The sequence below is a fragment of the Heterodontus francisci genome, chromosome 12 (assembly GCF_036365525.1).
Source record: "Heterodontus francisci isolate sHetFra1 chromosome 12, sHetFra1.hap1, whole genome shotgun sequence".
Classification (NCBI taxonomy): domain Eukaryota; kingdom Metazoa; phylum Chordata; class Chondrichthyes; order Heterodontiformes; family Heterodontidae; genus Heterodontus; species Heterodontus francisci.
In genome coordinates, this window is record NC_090382.1 from 16,265,210 (window position 1) to 16,284,254 (window position 19,045).

The 19,045-nt window shown below is 43.1% G+C and overlaps 1 protein-coding gene across 8 annotated transcripts in view; it reads left to right on the forward strand.

The window, feature by feature from the left end:
* The window catches only part of LOC137375763 (ran-binding protein 17-like), a 1,067,965-nt gene that overhangs the window by 829,867 nt on the left and 219,053 nt on the right, over window positions 1-19,045 (forward strand). Inside the window, exon 25 of one of the 8 annotated variants that reach the window (XM_068043160.1) lies at window positions 9,781-10,212. The exons of the other annotated variants lie outside the window; for them this stretch is intronic. Coding sequence (XP_067899261.1) covers window positions 9,781-9,818 — 38 coding nt within the window. The 3' untranslated portion in view covers window positions 9,819-10,212. Of the gene's footprint in view, window positions 1-9,780; window positions 10,213-19,045 lie in introns of those variants that run through there. 8 annotated transcript variants of the gene reach the window in all.

Genomic DNA, 19,045 nt, shown 5'->3' on the forward strand with positions numbered 1-19,045 from the left:
ATAAGGTGGTTAGGAAGGCATATGGGATACTTGCCTTTATTAGCCGAGGCATAGATTATAAGAGCAGGGAGGTTATGATGGAGCTGTATAAAACGCTAGAGTACTGTGTACAGTTCTGGGCACCATACTATAGGAAGGATGTGATTGCACTGGAGAGGGTGCAGAGGAGATTCACCAGGATGTTGCCTGGACTGGAGCATTTCAGCTATGAAGAGAGACTGAAAAGGCTAGGGTTGTTTTCCTTAGAGCAGAGAAGGCTGAAGGGGGACACGATTGAGGTATGCAAGATTATGGGGGGCATTGATAGGTTAGATAGGAAGAAACTTTTTCCCTTAGCGGAGGGCTCAATAACCAGGGGGCATAAATGTAAGGTAATGTGCAGGAGGTTTAGAGGGGATTTGAGGAAAAAAATTCACCCAGAGGGTGGTTGGAATCTGGAACGCACTGCCTGATGAGGTGGTAGAGGCAGGAACCCTCACAACATTTGAGAAGTATTTCGATGAGCACTCAAAATGCCATAGCATACAAGGCTACAGGCCAAATGCTGGAAAATAGAATTAGAATAGTTAGCTGCTTGATGGCCGTCACTGACACGAAGGGCCTGTTTCTCTGCTGTATAACTCGATGACTCTCTGACCATTCGCGGCTCCTCAGATACTGAAGCAGTCCCTGTAGAAATGCAGCAAGACCTGGACAATATCCAGGCTTGGGCTGTTAAGTGGCAAGTAACATTCGTGCCACCCAAGTGCCAGGCAATGACCATCTCCAACAAGAGAGAATCTAACCATCTCCCCTTGACATTCAATAGCATTCTCATCGCTAAATCCCCCACTATCAACATCCTGGGGGTTACCATTGACCAGAAACTGAACTAGAGTAGCCATATAGATAACAGCAAAATAGTGCAGATGCTGGAAATCTGAAATAAAAACAGAAAGTGCTGAAAACAGATAGCATCTGTGGAGAGAGAAGCAGAGTTAACATTTCAGGTCTGTGACCTTTCCTCAGAACTAGCCTGTTCTGAGGAAAGGTTACAGACCTGAAACGTTAACTCTGCTTGTCTCTCGATAGATGCTGCCTGACCTGTTGAGTATTTCCAGCACTTTCTGTTTTTATTAGCCATTTCATTACCATCGCTGCAAGAGCAGATCAGAGGCTAGGAATCCTGCGGCGAGTAACTCACTTCCTGACTCCCCAAAGCCTGCCCACCATCTACAAGGCACAAGTCAAGAGTGCGATGGAATACTCTCCACCTCTCTGGATGGGTGCAACTCTAACAACACTCGAGAAGCTCAACACCATCCAGAACAAAGGAGCCCACTTGATTGGCATCCCATTTACAAACATTCACTCCCTCCACCACCGACACACAGAGGCAGCAGTGTGTACCATCAACAGGATGCACTGCAGCAATGCACCAAGGCTCCTTCGACAGCACCTTCCAATTCTGTGACCTCTACCACCTAGAAGGATAAGGGCAGCAGATGCATGGGAACATCACCACCTGCAAGTTCCCCTCTAAGCCACACACCATTCTGACTAGGAACTATATCTCCGTTCCTTCACTGTCGCTGGGTCAAAATCCTGGAACTCCCTTCCTACCAGCACTGTTGGTTTACCTACCCCACATAGACTTCAGCGGTTCAAGAAGGGAGCTCACCACCACCTTCTCAAGGGCAATTAGGGATGGGCAATAAATGCTGTTCTGGCCAGTGACACCCGCACATCATGAACGAATAAAAAAAAATACACAACAAAGCCTTCAGTAGAGGAGGTGAGAGCAGAATGGAAAAGCTCTCCAGCAGTGATGGGCAGAAGCCTTTTTGTAAATCTGCTTACAGAAACACGACCTGCAAAGAAATCAAAGCAGAGCACTGAGTCATTTTACAATGGATGTTGGTGCAAGGAGTTTTATTATGTTGAAGGTGCTATAAAAATAGAAGGTTGTTGTCCTTGATATTTGACCCGGCGCTGAGATACCATGGAAAACTTTGAAGCTGCTTCCTTCCCGCAGCTTTCCTTTAACACCTCAGGAGTAAGCAACAATTTCAGATGTTTTGAGATGGTTTTACATCTGTCAAAGAGGATTGACCTGCATGTTATTCTCTGTAACTGGCTTAGTTGCCGTTATGACTGGAGACTTATTTTCAATTGTTTATGTTGGAAGGTTTCTTCAGTATCTGAATATATTGAAGGTATTTGATTGTCAGATAGTAAACTGTCACGTCGGAATGATTCAGTCTTAATGGGAAACCCTCATACAGACATTCTTATACCACGATGCAGTGGAGCATTCCCTTCCAATGTGTTTACTCCACTTCTTGCAGCTAGCCCGTGAACAAGAACCTGCTTGACACCTTATCATCTCATCTCACCTGAACCCTGTGGCAATTTAGTTAGATGGCCAACTGTTGAACAATGTTGAAAAATGAAATTGGCAGAATTCCTATGATTTCCCAATGGGCAACGGCACCACAAGGAGTGGGTAGCACTACAAACTACAAATTGCTAGCTTTGATTCGCAGTCAGTGAATTGGCTGATCTCGGTTGGGGTGCTACAATTACCTTAGTGCCCCTTGAATAAGCAAGGGGGGGAATCAAACCAACCACGGATCCTGCTCCTAACTATTATCCAATGTCTGGATGTCATAATATAAGGAAAGTCAGTCTCCAGTTCTGACACAGTTCTATACCTGAAATATTAACCTGTCTTTTCTCTTTTTAGATATAGCCAGGCCTGCTGTGTATTTCCAAAATTTTCTGTTCTTTGAATATTTCTTAATATTTGTTTTAAACTTCTTCTCCATACCTAGAAGCAAATGAGGCAACCCATTCCTTTCACTTACTTACATCCAGCCGATCGAGCTCTGGGTTGTTTCTGCAATGAAAATCATTTTTAAATTGGCAAGTTGTTAGCCTGACTCACACTCTGCTACCAGGAGGCAGTGGGACTCAAACCCAAGCCTTTCGACTCATGGCTCACTCTTGTTTTAAATTTACCTTTTGACTTTATTTCCTCAAGCTCTTCTTGTTGGCTTTTTTTGGAATGATATTCTGGGTTTTCCTTATCTATCCAATTTAATATTTTATTCCCTGATGAGATGAGCTCCCCTTTAGCAACATGTCTCTAGACCAGAGCTATAACTTTCTCTAATCTAACATAGCTCTTCAGCTTTACATTTGAGGCCAATCTCATTGCTCTGATCTGCACCCTCTACAATGTGTCTGTATGTTTTATTGTGCAATGAACTCTGTACTCGCAGAGGCCTACACTAACATCTAAAGAATCATATTATACTCTTCCAGCTATGTTTCCCAGTTTTCAGTTAACTTGTTTAATTGCTTTCCCATGTTTTCCACAGATTGACAGTGACATATTGTATTCCTTTCTAAGTAACGCAGTGACAGTTCTCTTCCATTTATCGCATAGTTATGTCCCATATATTTTTCATATTCATAGTGTTCAATCTTATTTACTGTTAGGTTACTGAATGATCTAAATATTTCAATGCTTTTGCTGCATTCTGGGTTGAGAACAGGATCATGCTTGGCTTTAATAAAAGTTATGGAACCAGCAAGAACTAATGTCTTCAGAAGAGTGTGAGGTTGTGACAAATATAGATCAATTAGAGCTGTACTATTATCAATATTTAATTTTTTATTAGTTTCATGGGATGTGGCTGTCGCTGGCAAAGCCAGCATTTGTTACCCATCCCTAATTGCCTTTGAGAAGGTGGAGGTGAGCTGCCTTCTTGAACCACTGCAGTCCAGCTGGTGCGGGTACACCAACAGTGCTGTTAGGAAAGGAGTTCTAGGATTTTGACCCAGTGACAGTGAAGGAACAGCGATATATTTCCAAGTCAGCATGGTTTGTGGCTTGGAGGGGAACTTGCCAGTTAATTTAAAGTAACTATGTTAGACCAGAATTGCAGTGCCTAAGATGTGGTAGTAAGCCATATGGACAGGAAGAACCCAGGTTTGGCACATATATAAGGTATAGGCTCAGTTAGATGTTCTTACTTGGGGTAACTGCAATTGGACTGAAGACTCAAGAGCCAAGGATAGAGACAATGCAAACACGGTTATGCAATAACCCATGCTACAAGTAAAGTATAAATGCATACGGTCGTAATGAAAAAGGTGTCATGCTATCCATAGTCAAATAGCCTATTGATACTCAGTGCCCACGCTGACAGAGGAAGAATAGTGAAGGTGTTACCAAAATCAGTGAGATTTCAACTCAACAACAGTCAGCAGCTTCAGGAATGGGTCACAGTATGAGACAGCAGCTTCAGGAGAGGATCCCTGTATGTGTCAACACCTTCAGGAATGGATCCCAGTATGAGTTATCATCTTTAGGAGAGATCCCAGTTTAGTTCCAGCACCTCCAGGAGAGGATCCCTGTATGCGTCAGCACCTTCAGGAATGAATCCCAGTATGAATCAACACATTCAGGATAGGATCCCTGGAAGAGTCAGCACCTTCAGGCTAGGATCCAGGGAAGAGTCAGTACCTTCAGGAATGGATTCCAGTATGAGTCAGCACCTTCAGGATAGAATCCCAGTGTGAGCTAGTACCTTTTGGTTGGGATTCCAGAATAAGTCAGCACCTTCAACAAAGGATCCCAGTAAGAGTCGGCACCTTCAGCAAAGGATCCCAGTATGAGTCAGCAGCAATAGGATTGGATCCCAGTATGTGTCAGCCCCTTCAGGTGAGGCTCCCTGTATGAGTCAGCACCTTAAGGAGTGAATTCCAGTATATATCAGCACCTTCAGGTGAGCATCCCAGTGTGTCAGCACCTTCATGAGAGAATCCCATTGTGAGTCAGCACCTTCAGAAAAGAATCCTGGGAAGAATCAACACCTTCAGGAACAGATCTCAATATAACTCGGTACCTTCTGGAGAGGATCCCAGTATAAGTCAGCACCTTTGTGACAAGGTGCACTATGAATCAGCATTCTTAGGCCAAAAGAACAAAATGCTGCAATAGATAACTGTCAGTTTTTTCAACAAATAATAATGGTATTGAAAAATATCAGACACTGTAGATTAGTGGCAACTGCCATTTCTCAAACACATCTAAGAAAGACTGACTTGCATTTACATAGCACATTTCACAACCTCGGACATCCCAGAGTGCTTTACCACCAACTAAGTACTTTTGAAGTGTAGTCACTGTTGTAATTTAGGAAACGCAATAGCCAATTTGTGCACAACTAGCTGCCACAGTCAGCAATGAGGTAAGTAGGCAGTGGCGTAGTGGTATTATCACTGGACTAGTAACCCAGAGACTCAGAATATTTCTCTGGGGACATGGGTTCGAATACCACCACAGCAGAAGGTGGAATTTGTACTTAATTAATAAATCTGGAATTAAAAGCTAGTCTAATGATTGCCGTGAAGCCATTGTCGATTGTTGTAAAAACCCATCTGGTTCACTAATGCCCTTTAGGGAAGGAAATTTACTGTCCTTACCTGGTCTGGCCTACATATGACTCCAGACCCACAGCAATGTGGTTAACTCTTACATGCCCTCTGAAATGGCCTAGCAAGCCACTCAGTTGAACCTAACCGAAGTCAATAAAAAGGAATGAAACCGGACGGACCACTCGGCATCGACCTAGGCACCGGAAACGACAACGGCAAACCAAGCCCTGCCGACCCTGCAAAGTCCTCCTTACTAACATCTGGGGACTTGTGCCAAAGTTGGGAGAGCTGTCCCACAGACGAGTCAAGCAACAGCCTGACATAGTCATACTCACGGAATCATACCTTACAGACAATGTCCCAAACACAGCCATCACCATCCCGGGTTTGTCTAGTCCCACCGGCAGGACAGACCCAGCAGAGGTGGTGGGACAGTGGTATACAGTAGGGAGGGAGTTGCCGTGGGAGTCCTCAGCATCGACTCCGGACCCCATGAAGTCTCATGGCATCAAGTCAAACAAGGGCCAGGAAACCTCTTACTGATTACCACCTACCGCCCTCCCTCAGCTGATGACTCAGTACTCCTCTATGTTGAACACCGCTTGGAGGAAGCACTGAGGGTGGCAAGGGCAAAAAATGTACTCTGAGTGGGGACTTCAATGTCCATCACCAAGAGTGGCTCGGTAGCACCACTACTGACCGAGCTGGCCAAGTCCTAAAGGACATAGCTGCGAGACTGGGTATGTGGCAGGTGGTGAGAGAACCAACAAGAGGGAATAACATACTTGACCTTGTTCTCACCAATCTGCCTGCCTCAGATGCTTCTGTCCATGACTGTATTGGTAGGAGTGAACACCGCACAGTCCTTGTGGGGAGACGAAGTCCTGCCTTCACATTGAGGATACCGTCCATCGTGTTGTGTGGCACTACCACTGTGCTAAATGGGATAGATTTCGAACAGATCTAGCAATGCAAAACTGGGCATCCATGAGGCGCTGTGGGCCATCAGCAGCAGCAGAATTGTACTCAACTACAATCTGTAACCTCATGGCCCAGCATATCCCCCACTCAACCATTACCATCAAGCCAGGAGACCAACCCTGGTTCAATGAAGAGTGCACCAGGCATACCTCAAAATGAGGTGTCAACCTGGTGAAGCTACAACACAGGACTATCTGCGTGCCAAACTGCGTAAGCAGCATGCGATAGACAGAGCTAAGCAATCCCATAACCAACGGATCAGATCTAAGCTCTGCAGTCCTGCCACATCCAGCCGTGAATGGTGGTGGACAATTAAGCAACTAACTGGAGGAGGTGGCTCCACAAATATCCCCATCCTCAATGATGGGGGAGCCCAGCACATCAGTGCGAAAGATAAGGCTGAAGCATTTGCAACAATCTTCAGCCAGAAGTACCGAGTTGATGATCCATCTCAGCCTCCTCCTGAAGTCCCCAGCATCACAGCTGCCTGACTTCAGCCAATTCGATTCACTCCGTGTGATATCAAGAAACGACTGAAGGCACTGGATACTGTAAAAGCTATGGGCCCTGACAATATACCAGCAATAGTACTGAAGACCTGTGCTCCAGAACTTGCCGCGCTCCTAGCCAAGCTGTTCCAGTATAGCTACAACACTGGCATCTACCCTGCAATGTGGAAAATTGCCCAGGTATGTCCTGTACACAAAAAACAGGACAAGTCCAACCCGGCCAATTACCGCCCCTTCAGCCTACTCTCAATCATCAGTAAAGTGATGGAAGGTGTCATCAACAGTGCCATCAAGCAGCACTTGCTTAGCAATAATCTGCTCAGTGACGCTCAGTTTGGGTTCTGCAAGGGCCACTCAGCTCCTGACCTCATTACAGCCTTGGTTCAAACATGGACAAAAGAGCTGAACTCAAGAGGTGAGGTGAGAGTGACTGCCCTTGACATCAAGGCAGTATTTGACCGAGTATGGCATCAAGGAGCCCTAGCAAAACTGAGGTCAATGGGAATCAGGGGGAAAACCCGCCGCTGTCTGTAGTCATACCTAGCGCAAAGGAAGATGGTTGTGATTGTTGGAGGTCAATCATCTGAGCTCCAGGACATCACTGCAGGAGTTCCTCAGGGTAGTGTCCTAGGCCCAACCATCTTCAGCTGCTTCATCAATGACCTACCTTCAATCATAAGGTCAGAAGTGGGGATGTTCGCTGATGATTGCACAATGTTCAGCACCACTCGTGACTCCTCAAATACTGAAGCAGTCCCTGTAGAAATGCAGCAAGACCTGGACAATATCCAGGCTTGGGCTGATAAGTGGCAAGTAACATTCACGCCACTCAAGTGCCAGGCAATGACCATCTCCAACAAGAGAGAATCTAACCATCTCCCCTTGACATTCAGTGGCATTACCATCGCTGAATCCCCCACTATCAACATCCTAGGGGCTACCATTAACCAGAAACTGAACTGGAGTAGCCATATAAATACCGTGGCTACAAGAGCAGGTCAGAGGCTAGGAATTCTGAAGCGAGTAACTCACCTCCTGACTCCCCAAAGCCTGTCCACCATCTACAAGGCACAAGTCAGGAGTGTGATGGAATACTCTCCACTTGCCTGGATGGGTGCAGCTCCAACAACATTCAAGAAGCTCGACACCATCCAGGACAAAGCAGCCCCCTTGATTGGCATCCCATCCACAAACATTCACTCCCTCCACCACCAACGCACAGTGGCAGCAGTGTGTACCATCTACAAGATGCACTGCAGCAATGCACCAAGGCTCCTTAGACAGCACCTTCCAAACCCGCGACCTCTACCAACTAGAAGGACAAGGGCAGCAAATGCATGGCAACACCACCACCTGCAAGTTCCCCTCCAAGTCACACACCATCCTGACTTGGAACTATATCGCCATTCCTTCACTGTCGCTGGGTCAAAATCCTGGAACTCCCTTCCTAACAGCACTGTGGGTACACCTACCCCAAATGGACTGCAGCGGTTCAAAAAGGCAGCTCACCACCACCTTCTCAAGGGCAATTAGGGATGGGCAATAAATGCTGGCGTAGCCAGCGACACCCACATCCCTGAATGAATAAAAAAAAATGTCTAGATTATTTGTTTCAGGTGTTGGTTGAGGGATAAATATTGGCCAGGACAACATGGAGAGCACCCCTGCTCTTCTACAAAATAGTGCCATGGGATTTCTTACATCCACCTGAGAGGGCAGACTGGGGCCTCAGTTTAATGGCTTATCCAGAACACCATACCTCCAACAATACAGCACTCCCTCAGTAGTGCTCTGGGAGTTTCAGTCCAGATAATGTGCTGAAGTCTTTAGATTGTGGCATGAGCCCATGGTGTTTAGACTTAAAGTTGAGATACCTATGACTGAGTGACAGCTGACAATCATTCAAAATATGAGAAGAAATAAACAAATGCAAGTACATTTTTTTTGATTTTTTTTTAACACTTTGATTTTTAGAACAGCAAACCAGCTGATCTAATCTGACCAGACTAGAGTCCAACACATTCCGTTCTGTCGAGTCATGGCCCACATCCCGTGTTGCACTTTCTTACAAGCATGATCAATATCTAACAATTTCTGCGCTTTTATTGGAGTACTGACAATTATTCTGACCTTCAATAATACTTTCCATTTTAATGTAGCTACTCAAACCTTTTAAATCCTCAAATCTTAACAGTCGCTCTCTTTTTCTGCACTCTGTATTCTAATCTTTGTTTATACCTGCATCAGGAAGGAGCTGCATTACTTCTGAGAAAAAATACTTCATTCTTTTGGATTGCTGTTAATTGCTGGCTTAATTTATTTATTGGTTTATCAAATAAAGGAGATATTGGGTGAAAAGCACTATAGATGATTATTGTAACTTGCGATGACATTCGGATATATGAAGATGATGGGCAGGGAAAGACCATTTGGCCCGGATTAATCGGAATGATAGATATTAAAGAACGCAGTTCTATGCAGCTTCTTCTAAGGTGTTGTGTGCCCACCCTGTTAAACACTGTCAGGAAAAGAGCTACTCCAAGACACAGAAGTGAGTCAGAGCCATGAGTCAGAGCTCAGTGCTTTCTGGCAGTACTGATAGATTCACATCTTCCACTCCTGTCCCCTCACCACCCACCTTCCTACAAAGGTACAAAGTTTTTCATTGTGTAGAGTAAGATTGGTAACAGCTTGATACGAGAGTGATACTTATGTGGTAGTAGTTTTCAAATCTACTTGGCTGAAATCCGTATCTTCCTGTATTTTAGTGTCCATCATGGTTTCAGGAAAAACTCTTATGTCTGATGGTTGACTGGATGGATGATGATAACTTAACCCTTTGAACACCCCAAATTTCTTGCAGTTTTCAGCTATTCCTGGAGATGCCTTCAATCTTCATGATTTTGGGATTGAAACCAATGCCATCTAAAATCATTCTCAGGGAATTCTCATTCGGGGCTGAAACATGGACCTTGAGAAAAAACAGGCATCCAAAGACTAGATAGTTCTGAAATGTGTTCTGGAGAAGAAAAGTTCTGGAGAAGGACAGGGCAGGTCACTTGGAAAGAACACAAGAGCAATGAAGAAGTTCTCAGGATGGTGGAAAAAGATAGATTGTAAGTGAATATCATCAAGTCATCGTGCCAAGGTTGGATTGGTCATGTTTTTAGGCATGAGAACTTGCTGAAGGAGGTGATTGAAGGAAGATTAAAGGGATGTAACACAACAGGAAGAAAGAGAATGATGATCTTCGACAATTTGAAAGTGAAAATGGAAGGTTTCTACGCATGAGAAAAGCGCAAGACCACGAGGCATGGAGAAATGAGTAGAGGACCTGCTCTTAGGCAGATCACTACAACACCATAACATAGATGGAGCTGTAGTCTACAAATAGCCCTGCTGTACCTGACCTTGGAGTGTTGGGTGGTGGCACCATATGCCTGAAATGCAAAATATTTCATTGTACAACAGTAGTACCTACTCTGTAGCAGTTGCCCAAAATTCACAAAAAGTATGTTTTGCTCACCATTCAGTTATTACGGATGTGATGGTCTTTCTGTGGTATTAAAAACAGTTCTTTCCTGTCATGCTGTTATCCATTGCTTGTTATTAAATATCCATTTTGATTCAAGAATACACATGTCGGAGTACAAGTTAGGGAGGTTGATCTGAACTTGTCTATAACAATGGCTGGGAAAATAAAAGATCTGGGTTAAAAGAAAGATGAATTGTGAATACTGGAAATCTGAAAGGAAAGCAGAAAATGCAGGAAGTCAGCATCAGCAAAGAAGGCAAAATAATGTTTCCAATGGAATTCAGCATGAACAGAGACTTGCCATATGCAATAATATTGACTTTTTTTTTCTCCAGAAGTTCTGAGACCTGCTCTGTACTTCCAGCACTTTTTGTTATGATTTAAGATAAAAGGTCTCTGAAACAAATCCAAATGATGCAGTATCTGAGTGTGGGTAAAAGATCGTCTTTCAACCTGACCGCAAAAACTGTTACTTGTATCTCTGGAAGAAAATTAAGAAATCAACGAAAATTGTTCACAGGAGGGGGATCACATTTCAGAAAGGTTAGCTTGTAGACACAACACTGCTTTCAGTAATCTGCAGAACAATTTGCACATCTATTGTCCAAACTATGCATTAGCAGTCCAGTCTGTTGAAGCAGCTCTCTGGGTTTGCTGCCTGGCGCCACCTCTGTACTCACCCTGATGCTGAAATGTATTTGAACTTTATTGTGTCCGGTATCCATTTAACTGTCATACTTTGGCGTCTCTTTCTATTTAACCTCAGCTTTCTCCCCTCATCTCCTGGAGGCAAACTTCAACTTCAGGTGAGGCGTGTGACTGTGGCTGGACAGGCTGTGTGGATATTTGTTTGATATTTCTTTGCTTGGTATTTTAACTGACTCATTAACCCATTTAAAATAAAGAAATTAATGGTAAGGCAATAGACAAAGCAGTAGTATCATTGGCTAAAAAAGAATAAATCTGTATTTATAGAGCACCTTTATCAAGTCTCAGGTTATCCCAAAGCACTTCAGATATTGAGTTACTTGGATTGAATTACTGCTGTGAATCCTTCAAACAGCAATAAAATGAATGACCAGTTTAATAGTGCTGGAGGTGGAGGGAGGAATGTTGGTCAGGACACTCAGAGAGGAACATCTGCACTTCAAATAGTTCTGTGGAATCAAGAATGTCATCTAATATCTCAAACAGTAATTTCTAGGCAATTACACAGACACAAACAGGAGCAAGAGGTTTGATGTATATGCGACAGCTCCGGTGCTTTTCACTGCTTTGATTTATGTGTTAATATCCAGTGTAGGCTCTTAACAAGATCACATTAGAAAAGCAAAAAATTAAACTGTACATGTTGCATCAATCAAAAATTGTTTTAAAGTAGCAGTTTTAATTTTCTTTCCCTGCTACTGAGGCACACAGTGAATTTATTCCAGTTCTCTTAAACCCACTAGAATTGTCATCCAATTCTGGGACTGGCCATTTTTGTTTATGTCAGTAAACTATCACAAAGGCATCCTGGGAAACATTAACCTGTCATAGCAGTGGTGTCACTTCAATTGTTTGCACAGCCTTGACTATACAAGAGGAAAGATCAGATTGGTAATTTGGGAGATCTTTGAGGTTGACTAAACCAGGTTTAAGCTTCGACCTGAACAACAGCATTCTTTCCCCTGATTGCAGATATGCTAATGTATGACTTAATCACTCTTTTGTGTTTGAATTCAGCTGTCGTGATGCAATCTCAAATGATTGCAGTCACTCTTTTCCTGTGTGCTGTCACATCAATAGGCTCCAGATTAGTTGTGCATGGAAGAGTGAATCTCAGGAGAGAACTTGTTTTTTTCCTGTTGCTCAGTGAATGAAAACATCAGATAGTGATCTATTCAAACAACAGAGATGGTATTGATTTGCAGCTAGGTGTGGTTTCAACCACCTTTAGTAGAATCAGAAAATACATATAGATCTGTAGAATAGCAGCTCTTTTTCAGACCTTTCTAACCCCTCAAAACCCCAATTCAAAAACAAGTATTCTTATTCCTTTCTTTGTAACCTTCACCAATACTGCAACCCTTCAAGAACTCTGCAATTATCCAACTCTGGTTTCTTGTCCTTCTTTTCCCAACCCCCTCTATCTCTGTACCTCTCTCCTCCTCCTCCTTTAAGACTCTCCTTAAAACTTACTGTTTGACCAAGCTTTTAGTCACTTATCCTAATATCTTCTCTTTGGCTTGGTGCAATTTTTGTCTTATTACACTCCTGTGAAGCAACTTGGGATGTTTTCCCACATTAAAGGTGCCATATAAATGCAAGCCTTGTTGTTCTGATAACACCAGGGTGGCACAGTGGCGCAGTGGTTAGCACCGCAGCCTCACAGCTCCAGCGACCCAGGTTCGGTTCTGTGCAGAGTTTGCAAGTTCTCCCTGTGACCGTGTGGGTTTCCGCCGGGTGCTCTGGTTTCCTCCCACAGCCAAAAACTTGCGGGTTGATAGATAAATTGGTCATTGTAAATTGCCCCTCGTGTAGGTAGGTGGCAGGAGAATTGAGGGAAGGTGGGGATGTGGTAGGGAATATGGGATTAATGTAGGATTAGTATAAATGGTTGGCACAGACTCGGTGGGTCGAAGGGCCTGTTTCAGTGCTGTATCACTCTATGATCTTCAGGCAAGGTAGTTGGTTTACATTGTGCGTTCTTAGTTAGAGTATAATGTACAGATTCTAGTGGTCTCTGCATCATTTTCAAATCTTGAATTTTCTGCTGCTCACTATATTCCAGAGATCATTCAAGTGGGGGAGTGAAAAGGAATGTTGTAGTGATAGGCGACGGTACAGTCAGGGGGACAGATACTGTCAGGGGGACAGTTCCAAAAGTTGTGTTACCTGCTAAGTGCCATGTTTAAAGACATCTGGAGGGGGAGGACCCAGTTGTCGTGGTCCATGTAGGAACCAACGACATAGGTAGAACTAGAAATGATGTTCTGCTGAGAGAGTTTGAGGAATTAGAGCCCAAATTAAAACGCAGAACCTCAAAAATAATAATCTCTGGATTGTTACCTAAACCACATGCCGATTGGCATAAGGTCAAGCAGATTAGAGAATTAAACATGTGGCTCAAAGAGTGGTGTGCGAAGAACGGGTTTCAATTCATGGGGTGCTGGCAACAGTACTACGGAAAGAGGGAGCTGTTCCATTGGAATGGGTTCCACTTAAACCAGGCTGGGATCAGTGTCCTGGCGAATTTTATAACTAGGGCTTTAAACTAAAAAGTTTACAGGGATCAGATGAAAGGAGATATAGAAATCTAAAGAGAAAAGCCAAAGCAATAGAGCAGAGTAGCGATTTGGGTAAAGACAAGCCGATTTGGACAGAGCGTTTAACAATAGCAGTGCATTAACGAATAAGGTCCATGCAAAGAATAATAGTGAAAAAATAAAATTAAAGGCTCTTTATCTGAATGTGCAAAGTAATCGCAATGAGATGAACTAGTGGCACAAATAGAGACAAATAGTTTTGATCGAATCCTTATTACAGAGACATGGTTACAAGGTGACCAAGGCAGGGAAATAAATATTCCAGGGTACATAACATTTTGAAAAACATTTCACACAGAATAGAAAAGGAGGAGTAGCACTCATAGTAAAGGATGATATAAGGTCACTAGTGAAAAAGGATCTTGGTTCAGGAGATTAGAAATGAAAAGGGTCAGAAAACACTGGTGGGAGTAGTTTATAGGCCCCCTAAGAGCAGTTATACCTTTGGACAGAGCATTAAGTAAGAAATAATTGGAGCTTATAACAAAAGCAATGTAATAATTGTGGGGGACTTTAATCTTCATATATACTGGACAAATCAAATTGGCAAAGATAGTCTGGAAGATGAATTTATAGAATGTTTTCGTGTCAGTTTCCTGGAACAATATGTTATGGAACCAACTAGGGATAAAGCTATTTTAGATCTAGTATTGTGCAGTGAGCCAGGTTTAATTAGTAATATTATACTAAAACATCCTCTGGGAAAAAGTGATCATAATACAGTTGCATTCCATATTAATTTAAAAGCGACATACTCCAGTCTCAGATAAAAATCTTGAATGTAAACAAAGCCAATTACATAGATATGAGGGGAGAGCTGTCTAAGGTTAATTGGGTAAGTAGAGTAAAAGGTATGGTGGTAAATAAAGAGTGGGAAACATTTAAAGAAACAATTTAAAATATTCAACGAATATACATTCCATTAAAAAATAGAAACTCAGCAAGAAAGATCCTTCCCTGGCTTACCAGGAAGGTTAAGGACAGAATTAGATTAAAAGAAGAGGCTTATAATATTGCAAAGGATAGCAATAAGCCTGAGGATTGGAAGCATTTTAGAAAACCAGTAGAAAGAGACCAAAAAGTTGATATAAAGGGAAAAAATATAATATGAAAGTAAACTAGCCAGGAATATAAAAACAGATGAGTAGAGTTTTTACAAATATGCAGAAAGGAGAGTAGCTAAACTAAAAGTTGGTCTCTTAGAGGCAGAGACAGGAGAAGTTATCATGGAGAATGAGGAAATGGCAGAGAGGTTGAACAAATATTTTGTGTCTGTCTTCACAGTAGAAGAAACAAATTACGTACCAGAAATAGAGAATAATCAAGTGGCTAATAAGAGTGAGGAACTGAAGGTAATTAATATCAACAGAGCAAAAATATTGGAGAAACAAGGGGTTAAAGGCTGACAAATCCCCAGGACCTGATGGCCTACATTCTAGGTTTCTAGAAGAGGTAGCTGCAGAGATAGTGGATGCACTGGTTATGATTTTCCAAAATTCCCTAGATTGTAGAATGGTCCCAGCAGATTGGAAGTTAGCAAATGTAATACCGCTATTCAAGAAAGGAGAGAGAGAAAATGGATCTGTAGGCCAGTTAGCCTGCCACCAGTCTTTGGGAAAATGCTGGGATCTATTATTAAGGAAGTCTCAGAAAATCATAGTATGATCAAGATCAACATAGTTTTACGAAAGGAAAATCATGTTTGACAAATTTATTAGAGTTTTTTGAGGATGTATCTAGTAGGGTAGATAAAGGGGAACTGGTAGATATTGTATTCTTAAATTTCCAAAAGGCATTTAATAAGGTGCCACACAAAAGGATAATATTCAAGATAAGGGCACATGGAGTTGGGGGCAATACGTTAGCATGGATGGAGGCTGGGTTAACAGACAGAAAGAAGTGTTGAGGGATAAATCGGGCAATGTCAAGTTGGCAGGCTGTAACTAGTGGAATGTCGCAAGGATCATTGCTGGGCCTCAGCTATTTACAATCTATGTTAATGACTTAGACAAATAGACCAAGAATAATGTATCTAAGTTTGCTGATGATACAAAGTTAGGTGGGAACGTAAGCTCTGAGGAGGACACAAAGAGACTGCAAAGCGATATAGACGGCTTAAGTGAATGGGCAATAAGGTGCCAGATGGAGTATAACGGGAGTGTGAGGTTATTCACTTTGGTGGTAAGAACAGAAAAGCAGAATATTTTTTAAAAGGCATGAAACTTCTAAATGTTGATGCACAGAGAGACTTGAGTCATAGAGTTATACAGCACAGAAATAAGCCCTTTGGCCCATCGTGTCTGTGCCGGCCATCAAGCACCTATCTACTCTAATCCCATTTTCTAGCACTTGGCCCGTAGCCTTGTATGCTATGGTGTTTCAAGCGCTCATCTAAATACTTCTTAAATGTTGTGAGGGTACCTGCCTCTACCACCCCTTCAGGCAGTGTGTTCCAGATTCCAACTACCCTCTGGGTGAAAACGTTTTTCCTGAAATCCCCTCTAACCTCCTGCCCTTTACCTTAAATCTATGCCCCCTGGTTATTGACACCTCTGCTAAGGGAAAAAGTTTCTTCCTATCTATGCCCCTCATAATTTTGTATACCTCAATCATGTCTCCCCTCAGCCTTCTCTGCTCTAAGGAAAACAACCCTAGCCTTTCCAGTTTCTCTTCATAGCTGAAATGCTCCAGCCCAGGCAACATCCTGGTGAAACTCCTCTGCACCCTCTCCAGTGCAATTACATCCTTCCTATAGTGTGGCGACCAGAACTGTACGCAGTACTGTCGCTGTGGCCGAACTGGCGTTTTATACAACTCCATCATAACCTCCCTGCTCTGATATTCTATGCCTCGGCTAATAAAGACAAGTATCCAATAGACCTTCCTAACCACCTTATCTACCTGTGCTGCTGCTTTCAGTGATCTTTGGACAAGTACACCAAGGTCCCTCTGACCCTCTGTACTTCCTAGGGTCCTACCATCCATTGTATGTTCCCTTGCCTTGTTAGTCCTCTCAAAATGCATCACCTCACACTTCTCAGGATTAAATTCCATTAGCCACAGCTCCGCCCATCTTTGCAGCCCATCTATATCGTCCTGTAATCTAAGGCTTTCCTCCTCACTATTTGCGACACCGCCAATTTTCGTCTCATCTGCAAACTTACTGATCATACCTCCTAAATTCACGTCTAAATCATTGCTGTACACTACAAACAGCAAGGGTCCCAGCACCGATCCCTGCGGTACACCACTGGTCACAGGCTTCCAATCACAACAACAACCCTTGACCATCACCCTCTGCCTCCTGCCACTAAGCCAATTTTGGATCCAATTTGCCAAATTGCCCTGGATCCCATGGGCTCTTACCTACTTGACCAATCTCCCAATTGAGACCTTATCAAAAGCCTTACTGAAGCCCATGTAGACAACATCCACTGCTTTTCCCTCATCTACTCATACAAGGAACACAGAAAGTTAGCATGCAGTTGCAGCAAGCAGTGAGGAAGGCAAATAGCATTTTGGCCTTTATTGCAAGAGGTTTGGAGTACAAGAATTAGGAAGTCTTGCCACAATTATATAGGGCTTTGGGGAGACCAGACCTGGAGTACTGTGTGCAGTTTTGGCCTCCATATTTAAGGAAGGATATACTTGTATTGGAGGCAGTACAGCAAAGGTTCAGTAGATTGGCTCCTGGGATGAGAGGGTTGTCGTTTGGTGAGAGGCTGAGTAAATTGGGCCTATACAGTCTGGAGTTTAGAAGAATAAGAGGTGATCTCGTTGAAACGTATCAGATTCTGAAGGGGCATTACAAGGTAGACACTGAGAGGTTGTTTCCCCTAGCTGGGGAATCTGTAACACGGGAGCACAGTGTCAGGATAAGGGGTCGATCATTTAGGACTGAACTAAGATGAGGAGAAACTTCTTCACTCAAATGGTTGTGAATCTTTGAAATTCTTTACCCCAGAGTATTGTGGATGCTCAATCATTGACTATATTTAAGGCTGAGATGGACAGATTTTCGGTCTCTCAGAGAATTGAGGGATATGGGGAGTGGGCGGGAAAGTGGAGTTGTGGTGGAAGATCAGCATGATCATATTGAATGGCGGAGCAGGCTCGGGAGTGATATGATCTACTCTTGTTCCTATTTCTTATGTTCTTAAGTCATTGTTATATAAACAAATACTGGATAACGATAAGCGGGATAGGTCTTTCTAATACTGATATGGATGAGTTGTTAACTTACTTGCTTTTGCTGCACGTGTGTTATCTCATCACCATGTAGGGAAGAGGCCTCAATAGCTTGATCTAATTTGAGCAGGAATGGATTAGCATGTCTTAAGCCAATAGTATCCAAAATTAATGCTGCAAATGCAGGTCTTCCTAGATCCAGATCTTGGTGACCCTGGTATATTTACATTAGGATCGCCACCAGATATCCAGGACCTGTGTTTCGAGAACCAGCTGCACAAGTGTCCCATTGGCACCATGATAAAAGCAGCATAGGAAACAGTGACACTAGGGTGATACTGGATTAGATCTAGAGGTGTTAGTGGACTCAACATGTCCGGTCACTCTGCAGTAGCAATCAACAAAGCAAATAGAAAACTGAACAAAATAACCACAGCAGTAAAGAAACATGAAAGGACTTGCACTTACATAGCACCTTTCACAACTTCAGAATGTCCGAAACCACTTTACAGGCAGCAAATTGTTTTAAAGTGTAGTCACTGTTGAATAGGTAAATGCAACAATTTGGCAGAGCAAGGTTCCACACACAGCAATGAGATAAACGATGATTAGAATCATAGAGCGTTTAAGGCATAGAAAGAGGCCACTTGGCCCATCATGTCTGTGCCAGCTGAAAAACAATCCACCTATTCTAATCCCACTTTCCAGCATTTGGTCGGTAGCCCTGCAGTTTACAGCACTTGAGGTGCATATCCAGACTCCTTTTGAATCAGTTGAGGGTCTCTGCCTCAATTACCCTTTCAGGCAGTGAGTTCCAGACCATGACCACCCTCTGGGTGAAAAAGTTTTTCCTCATCTCCCCTCTAATTTTTCTGCCAATCACTTTAAATCTATGCCCCCTCGTCACTGACCTCTCTGCTAAGGTGAATGGACCTTCACCTCCACTCGATCCAGGCCCCTGTTTTAGTGGTATTGGTTGAGTAATGAATGTTGACCAGGCCAGGAGTACTCCCCGTCTAGTCTTCTAATAGGCTCATAGGACCATTTATATCAACTTGTCATCTGAAATACAGCACTCCCTCAGTACTGCACTGAAG